This window comes from Dermacentor variabilis, chromosome 6 (genome assembly GCF_050947875.1).
Source record: "Dermacentor variabilis isolate Ectoservices chromosome 6, ASM5094787v1, whole genome shotgun sequence".
In the NCBI taxonomy this organism is placed as follows: domain Eukaryota; kingdom Metazoa; phylum Arthropoda; class Arachnida; order Ixodida; family Ixodidae; genus Dermacentor; species Dermacentor variabilis.
Window position 1 is genome coordinate 153,436,368 of NC_134573.1, and position 21,303 is coordinate 153,457,670.

General features: G+C 44.9%; 2 protein-coding genes across 3 annotated transcripts in view; one reads left to right on the forward strand and one right to left on the reverse strand.

The window, feature by feature from the left end:
• The window catches only part of LOC142585513 (uncharacterized), a 54,343-nt gene extending 40,491 nt beyond the window's left edge, over positions 1 to 13,852 (forward strand). The window contains exons 3-7 of the mRNA XM_075696308.1: positions 428 to 596; positions 2,230 to 2,354; positions 6,869 to 7,132; positions 7,524 to 7,638; positions 10,923 to 13,852. Of these exons, the coding sequence (XP_075552423.1) occupies positions 428 to 596; positions 2,230 to 2,354; positions 6,869 to 7,132; positions 7,524 to 7,638; positions 10,923 to 11,058 (809 nt within the window). The 3' untranslated portion in view covers positions 11,059 to 13,852. The remainder of the gene's footprint in view (positions 1 to 427; positions 597 to 2,229; positions 2,355 to 6,868; positions 7,133 to 7,523; positions 7,639 to 10,922) is intronic.
• A 106-nt stretch (positions 13,853 to 13,958) lies between these two features.
• Positions 13,959 to 21,303, reverse strand: part of LOC142585512 (uncharacterized) — a 36,595-nt gene continuing 29,250 nt past the window's right edge. For both annotated transcript variants that reach the window (XM_075696306.1, XM_075696305.1), the window contains exons 15-16: positions 20,021 to 20,107; positions 13,959 to 19,297 (exon numbers count right to left, since the gene is read on the reverse strand). In XM_075696306.1, the coding sequence (XP_075552421.1) occupies positions 19,241 to 19,297; positions 20,021 to 20,107 (144 nt within the window). In that variant the 3' untranslated portion in view covers positions 13,959 to 19,240. The remainder of the gene's footprint in view (positions 19,298 to 20,020; positions 20,108 to 21,303) is intronic.

The window sequence follows — 21,303 nt, forward strand, 5'->3', positions numbered from 1 at the left end:
GAATGACGTGCATAAACATCCTATAGGATTCGCACGGATTCGCATTTGTAAGATATAGGCCCTTCTTGTCGTCGTAAACGACGACAAGAAGAGCCCATATCTTACAAAATACTGCTATGTTGGTGGTCGATAGGAAGCGTATAGACGTCTTTTTGTGAAGTCTATAGGATGTTTATGGTGTGTGAATGGTGGTTACGTTTTGTGTGTGTGTGTGTGAGCAGTACCGATCACCAAATTGTGCATCCTATAGACTTCATAGAAAGACGTCCATAAACACTACAGACTTCGAAAAAAGACGTCTATGTGCTTTCTATAGGTCCTCAACATAGTAATATTTCGTAAGGTAAAGGTACAGTATATGTCTATATAGGTATAAGTACTGCTGTCGTGGTTCGTGAATGATGGTTACCGTTCTTCCTGTGCGCAGTGCTGAGCAACGAGTACTGCTACGGCTACACGGACAAGTTCGGCAAATGGAACAACGGGTTCCAGTGCCCGGCGCAGAGCAGCGGCGAGCCAGTCTACTGCTGTGGGACAGCCACCGAACCGTACTGCTGCCGCAAGGAGGAGGAAGAACCACCGGCGCCGGCGCACGAGTATGTCCTCCTCTATTGCCTCATTTATATATTATAGATAATTATTTTTTTTCTTCTTCGTAGCATGACAGTCTACTGAACCGTTTCGATTTTCCCTCGCCTAAATTCATGTAACAAAATTTTAGATTTTTACCTCCATTTTCGGAACACATAAGCCAAGTCTGCCCGACACTTGGCCAATCCCCGCGAGTGGGTAAGCGCCAAACTCAAGGACATCATCATCATCATGTGCGCCGCTATATGCTTCATTTTTCAGCGTCATCTAGAAGGGACGCCAAAGGCAAATATTAACGCAAGCTGTGGGGATCGATAGATTATTGTGCTCTTCTAAAATGTCTAAAGCGTCACTTTTACCAGGAGCTACGTTAAACGAGAAAACGGCGTGGAGGGTTGGTACGGCATGGAGGTTGGTTGGTTGGTTGGTTGGTCGTAAGGGTTAGTACCAAATTTTCACAGTGGCGCTGCCACTGTGAAAATTCGGTACCTCGCGACCCATGGCCTCCGATATCTTGTGGCGCGCAGCCTCGGCAGCCATGCATGACGTAGCATATGCCTCTATTATAATGAATAATGGTATCGGAGGGTATGCATGACGTAACACGTCTATTTTATGATGAAACAGAGACAGAGACAGAGGGAAAAGGAAAGACAGAAGCGTTGACTAGGTTGCACCTGGTCGCCTACCCTACACTGTAGGAGAGGTACGCGGGCAGCAAAGGAAAAGGGAAAGCGATAGCAAGTGATGCGTATACGCACAAACAGCGTACGTACATCACGCAACCTCCCGCAGCGCCACGCCCTCTTCGCGTAGGCCTCTTTGATTTATGAAACAAAAAACAACAGCGGCCGACGGAGCATGGTTTATTAGACCAGAACTTACCTGATTAGGCGCCTCAGAGACGCAGTAGAGCTGCCGTGGACGTTGTAGTTGGTTGTAGTAGCAGAATTGGCGGGAAAATAACCCACCGCTCGTCGACCTCTGCGTCTAGCACGCGGCGCCTCACGACGTCCTTGACAGAAGCTACCTAGAGGAGCGAAATAATGAAGAAGTACGGATATAGTTGCTCAGAATACTGTGCTCCACACCACCCGCACCCGTACACTCTAAAAACCGTCGCACCCTTTGGGGTGCATATTTGCCTCATAACAATATTCGTCGTCTGTCTTGCTTGCATTTCCTTTCTTGAAAACGCTGCGATCGCTACTTTTCTGTCGAGAATGCTCTGTCATGCTGATAACGCGCATGCCGTTCATGACTTGGAAGTACCAGGCTCGAAGCGTTAAAGAAAGGACATGCGGGTAAGACAGATGACGGTTATCCTTGCGTAGCAAATGTACACCCCAAAGGGTGCAACTGTTTTTAAAGTGTATCTCAAATATATGCACTTACCGCTTTTTCGTAAATTGTCCTTCTTGTGCATGACAGCAAATTGCCGATAATCCCATCTGCTTGTTCGTTCCTTCGTTCGTTCGTTCGTTTGTTTGCTTGTTTGTCCTTCCTCGTGCACCTTTCTCTTCCTCTCCCCAACATTCATCCTGGATTTCAATGCCCTTTAAGTTCCCAAAACTGTACCAAAGGACCCACGGAAAGCACAACCAGTAAGCGAATGTGCTCTCTCCTTCTCACTCGCAGCCAGACGCTTCTCCTGGGCGTGGCCCTGGGCACGCTGCTGGTGGTGGCGCTGCTAGCCCTGGGCGCCTGCCTGCTGTGCCGCCGCCGGATGGCGCACAAAAACAGGCACCAGACCATCAACGGAGGTACGCCTACTAATTAATGCCCGTTACAGCAGGAAACCGTGACGCAAAGAAAGGTGACGCATAACAGCACCGAGTGCGCCCCCACACGTTTCTTGAAGTTCGGTCGCTCAGCGCTCGTCCGACTCTCCGTGTCGCCCACTGACCAAAGCACGCCACTGCTTCAAGCAGGTCGTTTAGCTTCGGGTCAGTAGCCCGGATAATTACCGTCTAGTCGTTTTGTGATCTGCAGTTATTTTAATTCATGCCTCTTCATTATTCACCCCCGTCACCAACACACCCTTAAAGGTCCCCTCAAAGCGTCTTGCAGCAAGGATTTTTCAAATTGGTTCGTTATTAGAGGATACCAGATATATTGAAATGTCGCGTCGCCATGCCGCTCGGGAGCGGGTTTCCACTGCCAAAAACAGACACTCTCTCCCTTCGTCTCGACTGTCGTCCGCGAGTGACATTCCTTGTTGAACAGCAAGTAGGCACCGCTCTGTCCTGTGGCTGTTTTGCTGTGTCCTGTGTCGCGCTGTTTAAAGCTGCTGCCTAACAAAATGAATACCCACCGGCCCAGATGAACACGCTGTTGAGATTCCTTCCCCAGGGACCGCATCACGTGTACGCCACGAGCCTCGATCCCTCCTTTCCCCATTTTCTTTTTAAAAAAAATTATGGGGTTTTACGTGCCAAAACCACTTTCTGATTATGAGGCACGCCGCAGTGGAGGACTCCGAAAATTTCGACCACCTGTGGTTCTTTAACGTGCACCTAAATCTAAGTACACGGGTGTTTTCGCATTTCGCCCCCATCGAAATGCGGCCGCCGTGGCCGGGATTCGATCCCGCGACCTCGTGCTCAGCAGCCCAACACCATAGCCACTGAGCAACCACGGCGGGTCATTTTCTTTTTATTTTTTAAATTAAATATATGCATAGATCTGCTTTTTGCTGAACGGTGCATGCCGCGAAGTCCGCGCGTGGCGCGTGTTTGTGAAGTCAATCAATATTGTCAACCAGATAATTTTTTTTTTTGTCATTAAAGAGTGTCACATACTCAGTGACCGCAAGTTGGTGCGATGATTGGTTTCGAACTGTGGATTCCCTCGGCACAGCAGCCCAATGCTCTACTCATTAGAACAGGGGTTATTCTGGGGAGGGAGGCGGGGTTTCCCAAGGTCCGAAAGTTTGGAAACCCCTGCATTCGACCATGGACTGCCCAGTGACCCAAGTTGGCGGGAAAAACGATTAGATACCAAGAAACACAGGCAGAGGGATAGACATCGTAAAGTGCGTGAAGAACCTTAAGAAAGATAATCGCATTAAAATACGCAGGTGTCAGGCATGTCATCATCATCATCATCAGCCTGGTTACGCCCACTGCAGGGCAAAGGCTTCTCCCATATTTCTCCAACTGCCCCGGTCATGTGCTAATTGCGGCAATGTCGTCCCTGCAAACTTCTTAATCTCATCCGCCCACCTAACTTTATGCCGCCCCCTGCTATGCTTCCCTTCTCTTGGAATCCAGTCAGTAACCCTTTATGACCATCGGTTATTTTCCCTCCTCATTAAATGCCCTGCCCATGCCCATTTCTTTTCCTTGATTTCAACTAAGATGTCATTAACTCGCGTTTGCTCTCTCACCCAATCTGCTCTCTTCTTATCCCCCCTTAACGTTACACCCATCATTCTTCTTTCCATAGCTCGTTGCGTTGTCCTCAATTTAAGTAGAACCCTTTTTTGTGATCATCAAAGAATAAAACAACACAGTGCAGTGAACACAAGGCAACAATAGTGTGTGTGACTTCGATTCTTCAGCAGGAAACGGGAGCCACCTTGAGAGAAAGTAGTTACAGGCTTTCAATTGAATTTTCAGCTTTTTTTTCTTTTTTTTTGCGCCATATGGAGATTTGGTGCTTTGCAGACAACGATCGCCAGCGCGTGATCAATGCACCGCGCTTGTCTGTTTGCAATGCCCAGACGAGCACACTAAGAAAAATTACACCCTCCAGGATGGAAAAAGATGTCGAAGCACCCTTTTGCACCCTTACTTTGGTTGAAGAGTTCATGGGTGCATTCATTGGCAGAAGCACCTTAGTGTACCCTTTCATTAACTTCAGAGAGCTAAAAGGGTGTTTTGTGCTAAGCATACACCGAGCGAAATTCAAGGGTGCTCGGGCACTTCATTTCAAGCAAGTAAAAAGTCCTCTTAGGAACCCGTCTCGGTTTCATTTGTAGCAATTGCTGCGATTGGGTGGATGTTTCATTTTCCCTTATATATTACTGCTCTCCACCTCGTGGGTTTCAGCAGAACTATTACGTCAAGTAACAAGTCATAAGTGTGTATTTCCCAGCCGTCATTCATCGATCACGTCATATTGCTACAGTAGGCTATGGATATCGTGGCGTACGTCGCCGGTGGTGAAGTGGAAATTTATAGCTTTTTCTTTTATTTCTTACCTCGTCTCTTGCTTTTTATGGCTAGATTCATTTAAGTTTTTCAGCTCGGTGTTGTTTTGTACATCACCTGCCAATCGTCAGCGAATGCAATAACGTCAGCCAAGTACAATTCTTCAGGCGCATGTTCTTTCTGGTACAACATCGGGATCAGCGCAATATTATGCGCAGTGATTCTTGCGCGGCTTCATGCAGTGTCTGTTAGAATCAACATTCGCAAATGCATATGCGGAGCAATTTTCCTCCGTTAAGAACAGAGCATTTATTGTGGATGTAGCGCGCCACAACGGTCGTAATGTGGAAATACAACTACTTTGTCCTCTCCTCTGCTTCTTGCCTTTCACATCTTACTGTTAGCTTCGCCTTAATTGTTTCACCTTGGTGCTGATTCACAGACAAAAATGATGCACTAAATGGCGTGGCGTCAGCTTATCAGAGTAGCTAGAGGCGCTACTGCACTCTTAAGGTGCTGTATCATTCCCTGCTGTTGCGTCGGCGGAGTGGTCAAGCCGTAACACATTCGATTCGCAATCTGTGGTCAATAGTGCGAGTTCAGGCGCTGCGCGCCTTTACTTTGTCTTCGCGTATATATATATATATATATATATATATATATATATATATATATATATATATATATATATATATATATATATATATATATATATATATATATACGTCTCTTATTCTTAGTGGCCCGCTTGCCCCCTTTCGAGAGATAGAAAAAAGAAGGCAGCAGTTCTTGCATTTTCCGGATTTATGAAAACATCTTCCGTTTCTTCTTGCTGTCTGTATTCACGGCCACAACTCCAAAAAACATCGCAGACTTCGAAACCTAGTTTGAAGCGGGCCCGTAAGCTCTCAGAAAGAAGCTCGCCGCTATCAACCGCAAGAACACTCCTTTCATGACACAAAAAGGCAAGGCGTTTTCGTGAACCATGCGTTCCTTGATTACATGCAGCCTGTAGCGCTGTACTTTATTATATACACACTCACATGCTTCTTCCTGGGTCTTACAACTTCAAGCAAGAGCGGATCGCAGTTCATCCCGAATCACGCACTCGTCCTGTTACCGTTCAATGGGCAATTTAAGACCTCAAGCCCACATCAAAGTGTCATTAAGGTAGTTCAGTCAGCTTAAGAGAATCGGCAAACAAAACAAGCATTCATCTATGAAAGCAGAGCAACCGCCCTTAACGTGAAATTTCAACCAAGCCCACTCATCCCCAAACCGTCTCGCCTTTTTTTTACTTCTTCTTCCTTTAAGGACCTTCCTCTTCCATTCCAGTGACCACGCGTTTCAAGTTATCGCGATCATTATACCGTGGTTCCCCTCCTTTGATGTCTTCCCCGCACAGTCCACTCGCGCGGCCGTGAAGCTTCCCCGCCACGCACCACCGTGACTGCCGTCAGTAACGCAAAGAATAACGAGCTTCGATTGATTTCGAAACGCACGGTTGCGGTCCTAAAAAGATCTTAGAGAGCAACTGTCTCGAATTTCTCCGAACATCAATATAATAATTACCTTGCTTTAAGACAAGAGGGATGAAGACGACCGAACAATGATGCCACGGACCATCTTGCTCTCAGTGAAGGCAACCCCACGCGTATCATTTATTGCTCAAGCACCTAATTACGTCAGCAAGAAATAAAACAACGATTCAAAACACTGTCCATGCTTCCTTGTAGGTTTAGTTTTACCGACTGGAACGCGGGCATTCCGATTTTGTTTCTCGTGCCACAACGACAAGATTTAATCTGAACGAAGGGTGCGGAAACCCGCGGCTAGCAAGTATATTCGCAGCGATACTCACAAGATCGCGGAAACGTAAAAGCCACGCAAAGCTTGAAAAGCTTAACGTTACAAAGCAAAACGCAGGCTAAGAAAGACGCCGGAACAGACAAGTGCTCCCGAATCTTAAATGTGCATCTGACCTGCACCGAATGCTCCTAACATTCCAAAAACGTATTCACAACGTTTCGGAACGTTTTGGCACTCCACGTCGCTCTCCGTGTGCGGTTGTTTGTCAGTGCTCGAATAAAACTGCAATCCTCTATTTCTCGTGGTCGTTGCAGGCCCCATCTACAGGATGCACTGCGGCAGCTCCAGTGCAAACACCTACTCCTTCTCGGGCCATGACAGCGGCGCAACTACCCCCGGCACCATGCCTTCCGGCGGCGTCACTGGAGGTGGTGGAGCACCCGTTGCCCCGGGCAGCTGCCACCAGCACACGGCGTCCGAACACGGCGCCCTCTCGGAGCCGTTCGGCGAAATGGAGCCGCCCCCGCCGCCTCCGCGCGATATCTCGAGCTTCAGCGGGCTCCTCACACCGTGTCCCTGTGAGTGCCGGGTCTCTAAATGTACGCACGGTTCACGGGAGATCACTAAACACAAGCTCACTGTTTTATTTCTTTCTTTTTTTCACCAAGGCGGCTCAGTAGCTGTGACATTATGCCGCTTAGTACGAGGTCGCGGTTTCGTTTCCCAGTTGCGGCGACCGCCCACCGATGGATATCGGGACGCTGAGGCGCTTGTGAACTTCTGGTGCACGTAAAAAAAAAAGAAAAAAGAAAAAAAAAGAAAGAGGCGGTTGCGGTTTAGGGGTTAGAATGTGTCGCCCCCCCCCCATGTTATCTAAATCACCCCCTTTTTTTTCTTTTTTTGGGGAAAATGCCATTTGAGAGCAAAAGTGCAACTCGTGTCAAACCCGTCTCGTTTGCACCCCTCCAGCAGGTGGGCTTCACTACAATGGCCCGATGCCGCACATGGAGCCACCGCCTCCGTACCAAGTGGAGAGCCCTCATTCGACTCTGCTCGTTCGGACCATACCCAGCGACGCATCCAAGTGAGCCCGTTTCCTTTGAAGAAAGAAAAAAAATGCAGATTCGTGTGGTAGGAGAATTCTGCGGAAAATTAGTTTTGTGTACTGCGTACACAAAGCTAACTGTGTGCGTTTAGCACTCGGTTTCTATTGAATTGGCAAATAATTAATGGGGAATATTGAATTGAGAATAATTCAGCGCTAACTCAAGAAGCACGAACCAAAATAAATAAATAAATAAATAAATAAATAAATAAAATCAATGACGCAGGGTACAGAAACAAAGGAATAGAAACAAATCATGCGTCCTCATCGTACTTTTTGACGTAATTATGTAGCAATTAAAGATGCGTCATGAGTCAGTATGTGCAACAGAATGAGCGCCTGATTGCACGAGAAAAAGAAAATTAAGCTGAAAAGAGGAATTCAAGCAAAGCGATGAAATAGAAATACAAGGACAAGCAACGAGAGAGAAAAAATTACCGACGATTACGTTACTTCCTAATGCGAAATTTGAGCGCAGCAAATAAGCTGTTTCACCTTTTGGATAGATTGAGGCAAAGAAATCGAGCAACACATGTATGCGCTATCACAGAATTTTTTTTTTCACACGTATTCCTTTAACAAAGACTCCACTAACAGTTCTTGACAGTCATGAAGGAAGCTTTGTGGTCGGAGAAATAGACTGATATATGTTCGACTTGGTACACCAATGCTTGATTCTCAAAGACGAGATCTATACAAGTGGCTCGCGAGGTTGTCACAGCCGTGGGGGAAGCAGAGGCTAAGCGCCGCCGCCGAGAAGACCCTGCCGTTCGCGCCGCCGAAGCGGAGGCTCATCGCCGCCGTCGAGAGCAACCAGCAGTAAGCGAGGCTGAAGCAGAAGCTCATCGCCGCCGCCGAGAAGACCCTGCAGTTCGCGCCGCCGAAGCGGAGGCTCATCGCCGCCGTCGAGAGCAACCAGCAGTAAGCGGAAGCGGAGGGGGGCGGCGTGTACACCCAGCGGCAAACGATGGGGGCAGAAGCGCGCGCAGCAAGCGGACAACACGATAAAGGGAGGAGGGAAGAGATAGCAGCGACCCTTTCCTCCTCTTTCTGCATGGCGGCGACGGTGTTCTATGCAGTCACGTTATCTTGACTCTCTAGCGGCGTCAGCGGCATCCAGCGGTATCAGTCGGTCGCTGCTAGCGCTGGGGGGATGAAAGGGGGGCGGAGCTGGTTACGAGGCCGACGACAACGCCGACGACGACGCGAAACCCAGGAACGGACGCCAAAGAGCTGCGCTCTAAAAAATACATAAGCGCCAAATTATAGCACAGAGGAATCCAAACCAAAAATGGCGCGCCATAAGGAGTTGACCGTATAAGCACAAACCGCTCGGGCTGCAAAGCTAAGTGCACTTAGCGCTATAACGTCAGAGACATTTACACAAGGGTAAGAAGCACATATACAATTAAACTACAGCAATCTATTTAATACTGCGCTTGTGAACATGTAGCATATATCTGACACCATGCGTGCATACATGGCATACAATAATGCAGATTCAGTTCAATCGGGGTAAACTTTACAGCATGGGATATACTGTCTGTAATGCAGCTGCACAGACTTCCTTTTAAGTGCAATAAATCCCAATTGAATATACAGCCAAATCTCGATTTAACGAAACCCAACTTCACAAAAATTTCGATCTAAGCAAAGACGCCGCAAAAACCTCGAAGAAGCGAAGTGGTGTTAGGGTTGGCGTCTGACACCACGTGGCGGAGAGGTCATTCACCCTATCCCACCTGAACCGGAGCCCACGTGCACCGGAGGGGTCATTCACCCGACCTTCTCTGAACCGGAGCCCAAGTGCACCGGAGAGGTCATTCACCCGACCTTCTCCCCGGATTCGTCGATGAGAGGATCGACCTCTCCTTCCCGTGCTTGGTATTGCAGGAGGAGGGGCCCTCTCTCCGTGCCTGTCACGTGTCATCGATGGAAGCAAGATCCCGCCCACACTTGTAGAGAGCTATTTAAGGGGCTCCGAAATGTACTTTGAGAGACTTCTTACTTGAGAATTCATACTTCATGCTTTCCTTATTTTCTTTCAACTACCTTTGAATAAACCGTGCAAGTTTCGCACTAGCAAATCGTCTCGCCCCTGCTTGGTCGCCATGATCTACTGGATGCCTGCAGCCCGCCGACAACGCCACGCTACCCAATAAGTAATGTCGGTCGAGCTTCGTTAGGCAGGCGCCGCTACTTCTCGGCAGCAGTAAGGTACGCTACCCTGGAGTATGCAACAGTGGGCACAATTTATATTTCACGCTGTTTAACGAAGCTTTGAGGGGATATAGGGGTAAACGTGCTCAACAGGCATTAAAAGTGCATATGCAAGCAAAGAATACGGCAGCCTTCCTTGCTCTCGAATAAAAAGATATTGTTAGTCGCACGAGTGTTTTAAATGCTTTCAATGTAACAAAGTTATCGTTTTAATGAAATAACTAACGGCTCCCATTTCCTTCGTTAAAGGGATACTAAAGAGAAAATTAACCAAGCTGCATAAGTAAATTACACTTCTACAACACACGTACACACTAAAAGCCACTTATGCTGTGAAGACTGACTTAGAATGCGAGAAACTATGCAACGAAAGATGGGGGGCCACGCCACCTGTTTTGCACCGGCTCAGCATGACAACATAAATTTGACAGTCTACTCGTATCCAGTTAATTCTTTTTTTAATGGTAACGATGGACTGCATCATATTCTAAAAGGCCCAAATACAGAACTTGGCAAGCTTGAAAAAAGTATACTGTGCCAATGGCCCAAATAGTATGAAATACTTTGAAATCTGTGACGTCAAAATGATGTACAGTCACCGCAGTGTCGAAACGAAATTTAGAAAAAATTAGACTTTGACCACCATTTTATTTTCTTTTAATAATCAACATAGCACCGAAAAATTAACAAAAATGGAATTTTACAAGAATATTCAATCAGTCCAAACTGATTTAGTTTTTCTCCTTAGCGTCACTTTAAACAGAAGTGTAACTAGTTCTGAGTAAGCAAATTAAGTTACTCCCTGCTTCTCATATTATATGTGATGATGAATTTCGTGTTTTATGACACAAGGGCCGAGTATGGTCAAAGAGCACCAGGCCATTTAGATGTGACATGGCTCTAAAGGGGGCCTAAGAACAGTTGCCTTAAATGTGTGTATCGGATTGCATCCACTACACATTCATGTCACAACCAATTTCTTTGAAATGGGCATTAACTGATGCATTTTTCTTGCCCTCCACCATCCCAATTCTTTTGTGCAGCTGCAGCCAACAGAGCTTCGGTACGCTGCGCATCTCGCAGCAACGGCCGGCGCAGCGGTTTCAGCAACTGCCTCGACTACCACAGCAGCAAGCCGCCGCCGGCCGCGATCCCGCGTACTGGTGCACCAAGTTCTGACTTAACATGGAATAGAACTTGGTGCCAACCACAAACCGAGATCGTGGATGTCCCCGTCACGCTACAGTGGCTGTAGTTACACTCAGCCAGAGGAAGGCACAGAACGCTGCTGGAAGCGTCTGGAGTGCATGCGAATGCGGCACCATCAGCCGGGTGATTCCGGAAACTCATCCGAGTAGCGGCTCCTAAGGCCACTGATGGGAAGACGACGTACGCGCCTCCTGGGTGTTTTTCTTTTGTTCCCCCGCTGACACTGACGGCCAACAACGGAAATGCTCGAGTTAGTGTGTCATCTGTTACGTGGATAACAACGAAGGACGTGTCGTGCGATACGAGTGTGAGGACTTGATCTCGACGACGATGACGACGCCTCGTGATGCGAACGAACCATGTGCCACTGCCACTTACTGCGAGATACCTGGGGATAGCCGTGCACAGATATAACTGTTACAGAACTGTTACAGAAGTTTGTTCTAAATGACAGCTTCATTATAGCGTTACACTGTGTTGCCAAGAAAAAAAAATTACATATTGTGTTTTGCTCGTGCCATGCCAAAGTGCACAAGTTATGATGAGCGCTTTCTGGCAAGATGAGAGTAGTCAATGTCACGAGTGCTCACTACAATATGGTAATTTTATATAGTACATCAGCTGAATCCACCTATGCTGCATATCCGAAGGATAACATAGATGCATCTATGTCACATTAAAAGGTGTCTGTGTCCACAGACCTTGTTGCCATTTAACGAGCTTGCATCCTTATCAATCATGAACGTAAAGAATGCAGAAAAAAATGAGATTGTTAGGATAAGCTAAAAGTTATTGCTGGTGCAAGTTTTCTCAATAGAATATGCAAGCCCATTTCAATCAAGCATGAAAATCAACAATTTACAGCGTGAAAGTAACTCGTGGTGATGTAGCTATCAATGGCACCTGCAGAAGCAAGTTTCCATAACGCACAACTCAAGTTTTTCATAAGCCACGACTCGGTACAACCATGGCCATTGCAAAACACCATGATGTGAACTGTGCTGCATTACAATCTGCATTACAAGCTACAATTTCATTACAATTTATTAGTCAGTGAACACTTCAGTAAACATACTTCCACATGCAAAAATGCGCTAGATCAACAATCTGGTTTCTCATAATACAACAGCCTTTAAGACTCAGAATGCATCAATACATGTGGCATAAAATTGATAAAGTTGCGATACCACAAATACAGACAATAATATAAGAGCACCAAATATCAAATTATGACCTATTTTAAGCAAACCACTCTTTTTTTATTATTTTCTTTTGGAGGTCAGCAGCCAAAATGTTGTGGAAAGCCAGTAGCAAATTAACATAAAGGAAGGCTTTGTACATGCGGAATGCGCTTACATGTGTCTCGTATAACCAATTAAAGAAGCTAAACACCATCACCAAAGAAATCAACTCGGGTAAACACCAACAACAGTTTTTCACAAGCTTCATGTGCACTCATGCAATACAAGATGAAGCTACTGGGACCATGACTTGCAATTTAAAGGATGGTTCATTATGGTCAAGTTCTTTTTCAACAAAAGATAACAGAGTGCTAGCTCTGTCTACGTTAAAGGGCCCTTCACCAGACCACATAGCAAATTTTGTTTATACAGTGGAAGTTGTTACGTGCCCTCTAAGGAGTATTGCACCACAAGAATTTTTCAAATTAGTTCATTAATAGTACAGATAGAAATACTTGAAGCGCCGCAAACTCATTAGTATTTCAGGAGGCGAGTGTCACCGCCAACATAGACGCGCTCTTTCCCCTTTCCCCGTCTAGCCTCCACAAGCGAAATTCCTTGCCTGCGTTGTCCTATACCGTAACCGGAGGCTTGTGTGACGGATACGTCATGGGCCTCGCATTTTTTTCCCCCCTCTTTAGCATTTTTGCTGAGTAGCGCTCTTCCGGTGACGGTCTCTCGCACGGGTTGTTGCGTTTGCTTGGTTTCGTGCAGCGGACGATTTTGCGCACTCTGCATGAGAACACCCGGTTAGTGGTGCAAGTCAGTGCCACAGACATGAGCACTTAGGCAGATGCGAGAGGATGAAAGAACTTGATCACAGCACTGGAACATGGTATAAAATGACAGTTTCATTTCACTTGCCACGGTGCAAAGTAAAACAAAAACAAGCAGATATTTGGTTCATATGTTTTATTATTTCTCTAAACTTTAATTGGCTTAGTGAAGCAACAGACTAAACATAACTGATGTTGCCTTGAATAATTCTTGAAGTCACGTGTCACTGCGAGTGATGTTGTAGCACTGCCATGTATGTAGATGCACTTGTGCGATTGACGTCGACTCTCCGGCTCGGAGCGTGGTGCCCGTGAAAAGGGCAAATGGCATTTGGTTTGAAATTTAAGTACTTTCTACGGTGCGTAGGGATGTAGTACTTAACAGACACGATCGTTAGCACACATTGTAGGCACTGCGTTTGTCAGATCAAAATGGTCAGACCTGGTGGGGGGTCCTCGAACAGATTACTTAATTGATGAGTCATACTTCTCAAAAACAAAACGAAGTCATCCCTTAAAATTATGCTCAGTAGACACGCTTATCAGCAGAGTGGTTCTTGCTTTGATCATTACAAGAAAAAATATTAAAAATTCACACGTGCTTGCACACACAGAGAATGGGTTTAAGCACAATACATGCCAATTCTTGTAAATACATTTGTGACATTTTTGGTCTATACATTTTTTAAAGAAATGTGCACATTCACCTTGTTTTTGCATGATTAAAGACCGTTGTGAAAAGAAAAATTTCAACTGCGGTTTTACCTCCTTGAATATCTGTTCACTGGCGAGCATAACAGTCAAGCATGAAGACCTCGCACTCTCACACTATGAAACCGCAAGTGAAATTATGCGTCATGATGGCGATGGATCTCGTCTGCTTGTGCGGCTCACATTATGCACAATAAATACTTGTCAAGTTTGTTACTGTGCTGCTCCTATGTGTAGACTCCACTTGTCATTCTAAGTGATTGACCCGAATAATCAAGCAACTATCATGTTTCACAAATGCAAGTTTTCAGGAGCAAAGCATAATGATCTGCTAGGGATATCAGTTAAAGCTTCCAAGCACAGTCAGCAAAACTGATATAATGCACATTAAGACTTCTGGCTGAATTCATTCTACCCGGTGAAGCAAGAGAGAGAAATTCGCTGCGTAACTAGCTTACCTAAATTTACCACCAAGAATAGATATGGACATGCTATAAATTACCTAGTGGACAGCGTTCTCCATGGCAAGAAAAAAGAAGTCATGCTCCAGATCTGACACTGTCATCTTACTTAAGTGAGGAGGTAACACCAATGGCTGGTTGGTCATCGGAAACATATTTAGAGACATGCAATGCTTAGATGAGAACTTCCAAAATTGACAGACCACAAAAAAAGAGCATCCAGTCCATGCTTTTTATTTACATAATGTTTCCATTCTAAGATATCATCTGACAACACCATAGACCTGCAGGCATTCGACAGAGGCCTGAGTCTGCATTCATGGTAAGAAAACGCAGCTGTACAAAACACGAACACAAGAGGAATAGAAAGGACGGTAGACAACATGCCATATGTCAGTGTATCACGAGTTGAATAGGTATAATGTCAAGCTGAAAACCAAGCCAACACACAGGTCCTATATCCTGTGTGCCCTACCTCATGCAAAGCACACAGCACTGTGCAACTTGTAGCCAGCTACGAGGCCAAAGTAGTAATAGGTAGTACAGTTGAACCTCGATATAATGAACTTTAAAACTGTAATTAATGAAAATTTTTGATACAACAAAGTATTTAATTTTTAATGCACTAGCATTCCTAGGAGAGTTCCCACACTTTCCGGGGACCAACTATCTATCTCTGTTCGTATGTTTGTATCTAAGAGTTTTCCCACCTACCTGGGTCCCTAGGTAGTCCTTGGTCAAACGGGTAACGCATCAGGCTGCTGTGTGCAGGTAACAGAGTTTGAAACCAACCATCGGACCAACTTCGGTCACTGGGTATGTGGCAAAGTGTACACATGTGCCGCTCTCTAACAAACCTCTTTCACGCCGACATGGGTCACTGTAGATGTAGGGCTGGGTAGGTGCTGCTGTTTGAGGAAGCTCATGGATGCTGAATTGGAGCACTGGGTAACGTGCCAGTAAGTTTGTGCTGGTCTTCAATGAATGTCTTTGATGCCAACTTGGGTAACAAGTTTAGTTTAGTAAGTAGGTACGTACCACTGGGAATATGACACTCTACAATGACGAAAAAGATGCCTAAAATTTCTCCAATTCACAGTGGAATTTAACCCCATCACAAGGGTTCCTCAAGGACAGCAACCCGATGCTTTAGCAGGCTGTGCCATGAGTGCAATGGGTGTGTGCCACTTTTCAATGAAAATCTTTCATGCCAATGCTTTAGCAAGTTGCACCATGAATAAATACACTGGGTATGTGCCGCTCTTTGATGAACCTCTCGCCAACTCGGGTCAGAGTGCCACTGGCTGTGTCACAAGCAAGGGAACAATTCTCAGTGTTTACAGGCACCGGCCCACCAAGCTTCTCGTCTTGGAGGCCATGTACAAACTTCTCAGCAGTGCCACCAGATGGCGCAGCATGTCCTTAAATAAGCACGAGAGAGGAGCCCGATTGCCACACGACACATTTCTAAGCGTTTGCCACGCACCAGCCTGCCATGCATTTCACAGGCCACGCATAGGCTTCGCGGCAGTGACAACACTAGATCGCACCGAGTGTTTTTAGGGAAGCATGAAAGAGGATTCCTGCCATGGTACAGGCCTCATACATAACTCGCTTCAATGGTGGCAATAAATTGTGTCGCTATATTGATTCAATTCTAAATGCATTACTGTCGACAGTCATCGCGAAATGGGTTCTGCAAATTTTTACAACTTCTTTAGCATTGAACACCACGTATTTGGAACCACAATATAACAAAGCATACTTATATGAAATTTCAATATGATGAAATTTCACTGCCGCCGTAAAGAAATACCGAGGCAATAAATGAAAACTGCCGCGAGCGCAGCCGGTCAAACAGTTGAATTACATGCGGCTGCTTGCACATGCTACTCTCGAATCCCACACCTCGCAACAGATAGCAACAACCTCTGATAAACACGAGTACTGTAGCGGCGCTAGTACTAAACGCAAGACCGTACCCCTGCCGTCACTTTCCGCATGAAGCCCAAACGCTGTACATAGTAACTAAACGCTTGTGGTTGAGAGCAAAAACATGCGAGGATGAGCTGAGAAGGATGGCAGCTTGATGGGCACTGTGGGGAGAGTGCACAGTAACGTTATTAAGTGCATATTATTATTATTATTTGTTTTGAACACATATACACAGTTAACAGGAAAGGGAAAGCGAGGAGCAGGATGGCAACTGCTACCGGAAGGGGCACAACGCCTGCCTACTCTTCTGAAGGGAGGTGACAGCAACACAGAAATGGAAGATAGGAAGGAGGGGAGGAAAGAGGAAAGGAAAAGCAATAGGACAAATCTAAAGACTAAAGTAGAACACAGTACACTACGCACGTTGTTCTGCCGAGTTTCGACCCTGCAGCCGGAATTAAAGTGACGCCGCATCGAACAGCCTCCACAATTATCAATCACATCCATGGCTAGTTCGCTATGTGGTTAATTGTGCGCTCCACGACACGGGGTGTAAAGGAAGCAGGGGAGTGCATGTCTCCTCCTCTAGCTGGCTGAGTGAATACGCAGGCCGAGATGACTGGTGGCTTTATGTGCACTGTCTTCTTATGCGCATAGTGCTGGAGGTTGCGAGTTCCAGAGACACGTTGAAGCGAGAGGCAGACAAAGCATTCACTCCTATATGCCTGCACTCTTTATCACACCCGTAAGTGCTCGCAGTAATCAAGTGAGAGCTCTTCATATTTACCTGCACACACATGACACCACACTTGTTAATTTAATTAGTAAGCGAACATTTACTGCACCTTATAAGGCTGATAAAGCTATGAACGTTTGTGTAGTCGTCTAATACCTTGATATCACCATCAGTGCTTCGGCTTTCAGGCAAAACTGGGACTTCTTTATTCGTAAAACCAATGCTAGAAACAATGCACAACAGCTACCAAAATATCGGACGCCATACTGGATCTTGGCCAATTTCTCAGACAAATGGCACGCACACACAACACTGCAAATTTACAACAGACATGGTGACCGTAAACAACAGCTTGTCACGTGTCGCCTCGTTTTCACGTGATTTTAAAGCAAGACTTGCTTTGCAGCATCTGACGGGTTTTGATGCTGCATTGGTCAGACTGCGTGGAGAGCAGTCCACTGATATCGTCTCCCCACTGAGGGCGACACAATCAGCCGCGGCGGCAGAGTGCATGCAAAAGCTTCGCAGGCTTCGCTTCGTACCGCTGACGTGCAGATATCATTGACACGGCATGAAAATGTACCATCGGTCGCCGGCTCTCAAATTTAACAAGATTAATTTTTATTTATTTTTTGTCATTAAAATTCGCAGGATTCTTTTTTTGCTTTCCTCGATTGCCCAATAATTTGCATATATTTACAGCCCCTTTCGTGTACGAAATATTTGTCGGCAACTGTACTTATTTGCATAAAAGTTATAATTTCAATAAATTGAAGTAAAGTGCCAACTTTACTGACTGTTATTTCGAGGTTTAACTGTACATGGTTGTCTTTGGCATCAAAAAAGAAGTTTAGTGAAAAATCAATTGGCCATATGCAGGGCTTGGTTTTATGAAGGACCACAGCAAGTACTGTATGAATCAGAACAACATTTTCTGTAATAGATAAACAATATATATTACATGAGTTCGTGCAATACAAACCACAATGCTTGAAACTCGAAAAATTCGTGCAAGCAATCAGTGTAAAAGCATGATGTCAAATCTGGGCTGGCTGTACACATAAATATGTACAGGCCAGAAAATACTGCATATAAAGAAAAAAACTGTACATACATGTAAAAGGCAATAAATACACAACTTACACAACAACTACTATTAGAAACAACAACAGGCCATTCAAGGTATATGAAGAAGTCACCTTAACTAAAAGAGAGTAAGGTAACAATATTTATGTAATGTAATGAGCATTATATGAAACGCCATGTTGCAAAAACATACTGCTACTCCTTGAAAGATGTTTTTCAACATGAAGACGATAAATCTATTCTACTCAGCATCAACAACATGACTGCTACTTCTTGCTTAGCGCTGATGGATTAATCCTATGATAAAGGTAGTAGTACTACGTCTGGTGAGATTAAGGCAGTGGTACCCATTTATGTAAAAGCATCTTAACACCTACACACAACATTGAAAGTTAGTATGCATCACATAAGTTAGTACATGTCTTTTGATTATTGCAGGCTCGCAACACAAATGCAGGCCCGTTGTACTACGCATTTGAAAAGAGGCAAGCACTTAAAACCAAAACACTGCACTAAACATTACAGAGAAGGACGAAGTGTTTGATACATGGCATGTGCCAAATGCAAATTTAGCACTTCACTTTAGCACTTCATTCGAAAACTACATTTTTACAATTTGAATTGGGACACTTCCTTCTCAAAACAGACATTTGCACTGAGCATTTTTTTAATACACACAGCCCAGTGCCAACGGCTTCGCGCAGGCATCGGTGACCCTTATTCAAGTGTATGTTTATCTAGTGAATATTTACGACTGATGACAGAGTTCATCGGTGACCCTTCTTTAAGTGCATGTTTATCTAGTGAATGTTTACGGCTTACGACTAAGTTTCCAATTTCTTCAGATGAAAAAATTCATAGTGTTTGCACTTGTTAGAAGTTTGATATTGTATCTTATGAATCTTCCAGTTCGCTCTGTCTTAGCAGAGCTGACCGTGAGCCTTACGCATAATAATGACATACAAAAAACTACTGCAGCAGGTAACTTTCTTAAACTGGTCTGCTTGAAGGCTCTACTGGCAAGGTAAGCAAACGTGCTTATTCTAGGCTCCTAAACTTGTGGTGAACAGCGTTGGGTGGGATATCACAGCCTTTTATGCTGAGGACTACAATGCATGCTTGCGCCGATAAAGAAAACCATGCTATAATGAATGCACCTACAATGAAAACTACGACGATGAAAGTTGAAGAACATCCCAAGACTGATCACTGATTCACTTTCACCAAGTGGCTCTCCATCTCCCGTTGCTTGATAAGCAGCCCCTGGATGGAAACAAGAGTAGACAATGAAGTGATTGGTAACTCACACTCACAGTAAACAAGACAGAAAATGTATTTTATATTTTAATGTGGCTAAAATTTTTAGCCTACTGCGCCCACTTTGGTGTGCTGCTGCTGCCTGCTATAAAGCTTCCGAAACATCGCCCACAATCATGCAACAAAAAAAGAAAATTACACGTCCGATCGATAAAGTGACACTGCATGCTCTTCTAGCTGACAATAAAGATTAGAGTATACTACGCCTGAAAAAAGACACCTGTGTAATCAGGCCGTCGTTCATTCGAAGCCAGATATGCTGAACGCCAATCCTACACTGCCAGCAGGACAAAATTGCCTGTGGTTGGGAGGTCCCGTTCAGTGCAGCTTTCTTTGTGGCATCGGAAGTTGTTAACACTGTGTTCTGTGGTTGCGCTGCTGTGCATGCATGTATTGCAATTACCATTCTTAGCCTACTTGCTCCACTATAGATTAGAAATAAAGGTGCCTTCAGTAATAAGTTGTGTCGATACATCACTTGAATTTCAATCCCACTAACAATGACGAAGAACATAGCATTACGAAGAATGTTAATGTTAATCGAATAAACTTTCTGGCTCCTGTTCAGGGGTCTGCTGTCCTGAACACAAAAGTGGGAAAAGGAAACTGAATTACTACACCCTGCTGTTCCTTTTAACACTATGTATGGGAGGCCGTTAACAAACTGACCTGTCTAAGTGTAAATAGCTGCTGCAAGATCTTGTCCTGGCGGCGGGTCGGGCAGCTGGTCACCAATTCAGGATGAACCAATGGATCCTGTAAGAATGAGAAGCATGGAAGTCTAGGTTAGATTGTAGTATATCTTTAACTAACAAAACTCACGCCCCTCAGTTCCCCTTCTTCTCGTTCACTGCATGGTGAACGTTAACAGGAACAGCACAGAAACAACATGGAAGCAACAGTGGACAACACACAGCAACAAGCCTTGCCAGTCTCTGTGTGTCACCTGCTTCTTTCATATGCCCAATTCTACACTGTTCCTGCCAAAAAAACATGCAGCGTATGTATGACATTGAAACAGACAAGATGAGTTATACCTTGGAAGTACATAATTGCGGAGCACAAGACAATGCACCAGGGAAATTATATGTGAGCATTGCAACAATATTACATCTGGCCTTAGAGGTATCCCAGCTTGCATGATCTTGGCAAGAATGCTTTTTTTGGGGCATTGGAAAAACTTTTCATCCATGCAGCATGACAAAGCTGGATTAGAAATTATTGAAGCAGCCATTCATGTGACGAGATACACAGCACAGGCTCAGAACAGCATGCACTATGAACAGTTCAATAACATCTAAGTACGAGGTGCATGAACCTACAATTAATCTAGCTAAATGCAACACCTCTTGAGCTAGCAAAAACTGAACCTGGAAGGTAATGCATATTGAAGAATTAGATGAGAAGTTGCTTTTTATTGATCTACATCCTTTTCTTTATCAGAAATTCTGCCCAATTCCTCTGGTTGGAAACGTCATTCATCATCTTAAATATGAACATGCAAATAATACTTCTAGAAGCCCACAGAACTAACTATCATGTTTTACTTCTCTTACTTTCGGAAAGAGTCCCAGGAACATTACAAATACTGGTGGAATTTTAAACAAATTTTAGTGAATTTCATAAGAACTTTGCGCCTTACACAAAGACAGTTGCAATTAACCATTGCATCAAGAAACAACTTGCATTTGAAGTTGCACAATAAGTAGCGTTAAATTCTTGTAAGAGGTGCCAGTAAACAGGAACTAATAAGGAGACGTCAAGATGATCACAAGGCTTGCACCTTGTAACCGTCCTAGCATCTCCCTATTTCTCCCTCATGCCCTCCGATGTTCTTTGTAAGTCATAACAAACCAACTAGTCCAAAAATATGTTTTGACTCATGTCCACCTTACATCCCTCAGCAATGGCTGAGGTAATGGCAACCAATCTCGAAGGTTGGACTTTCGCCA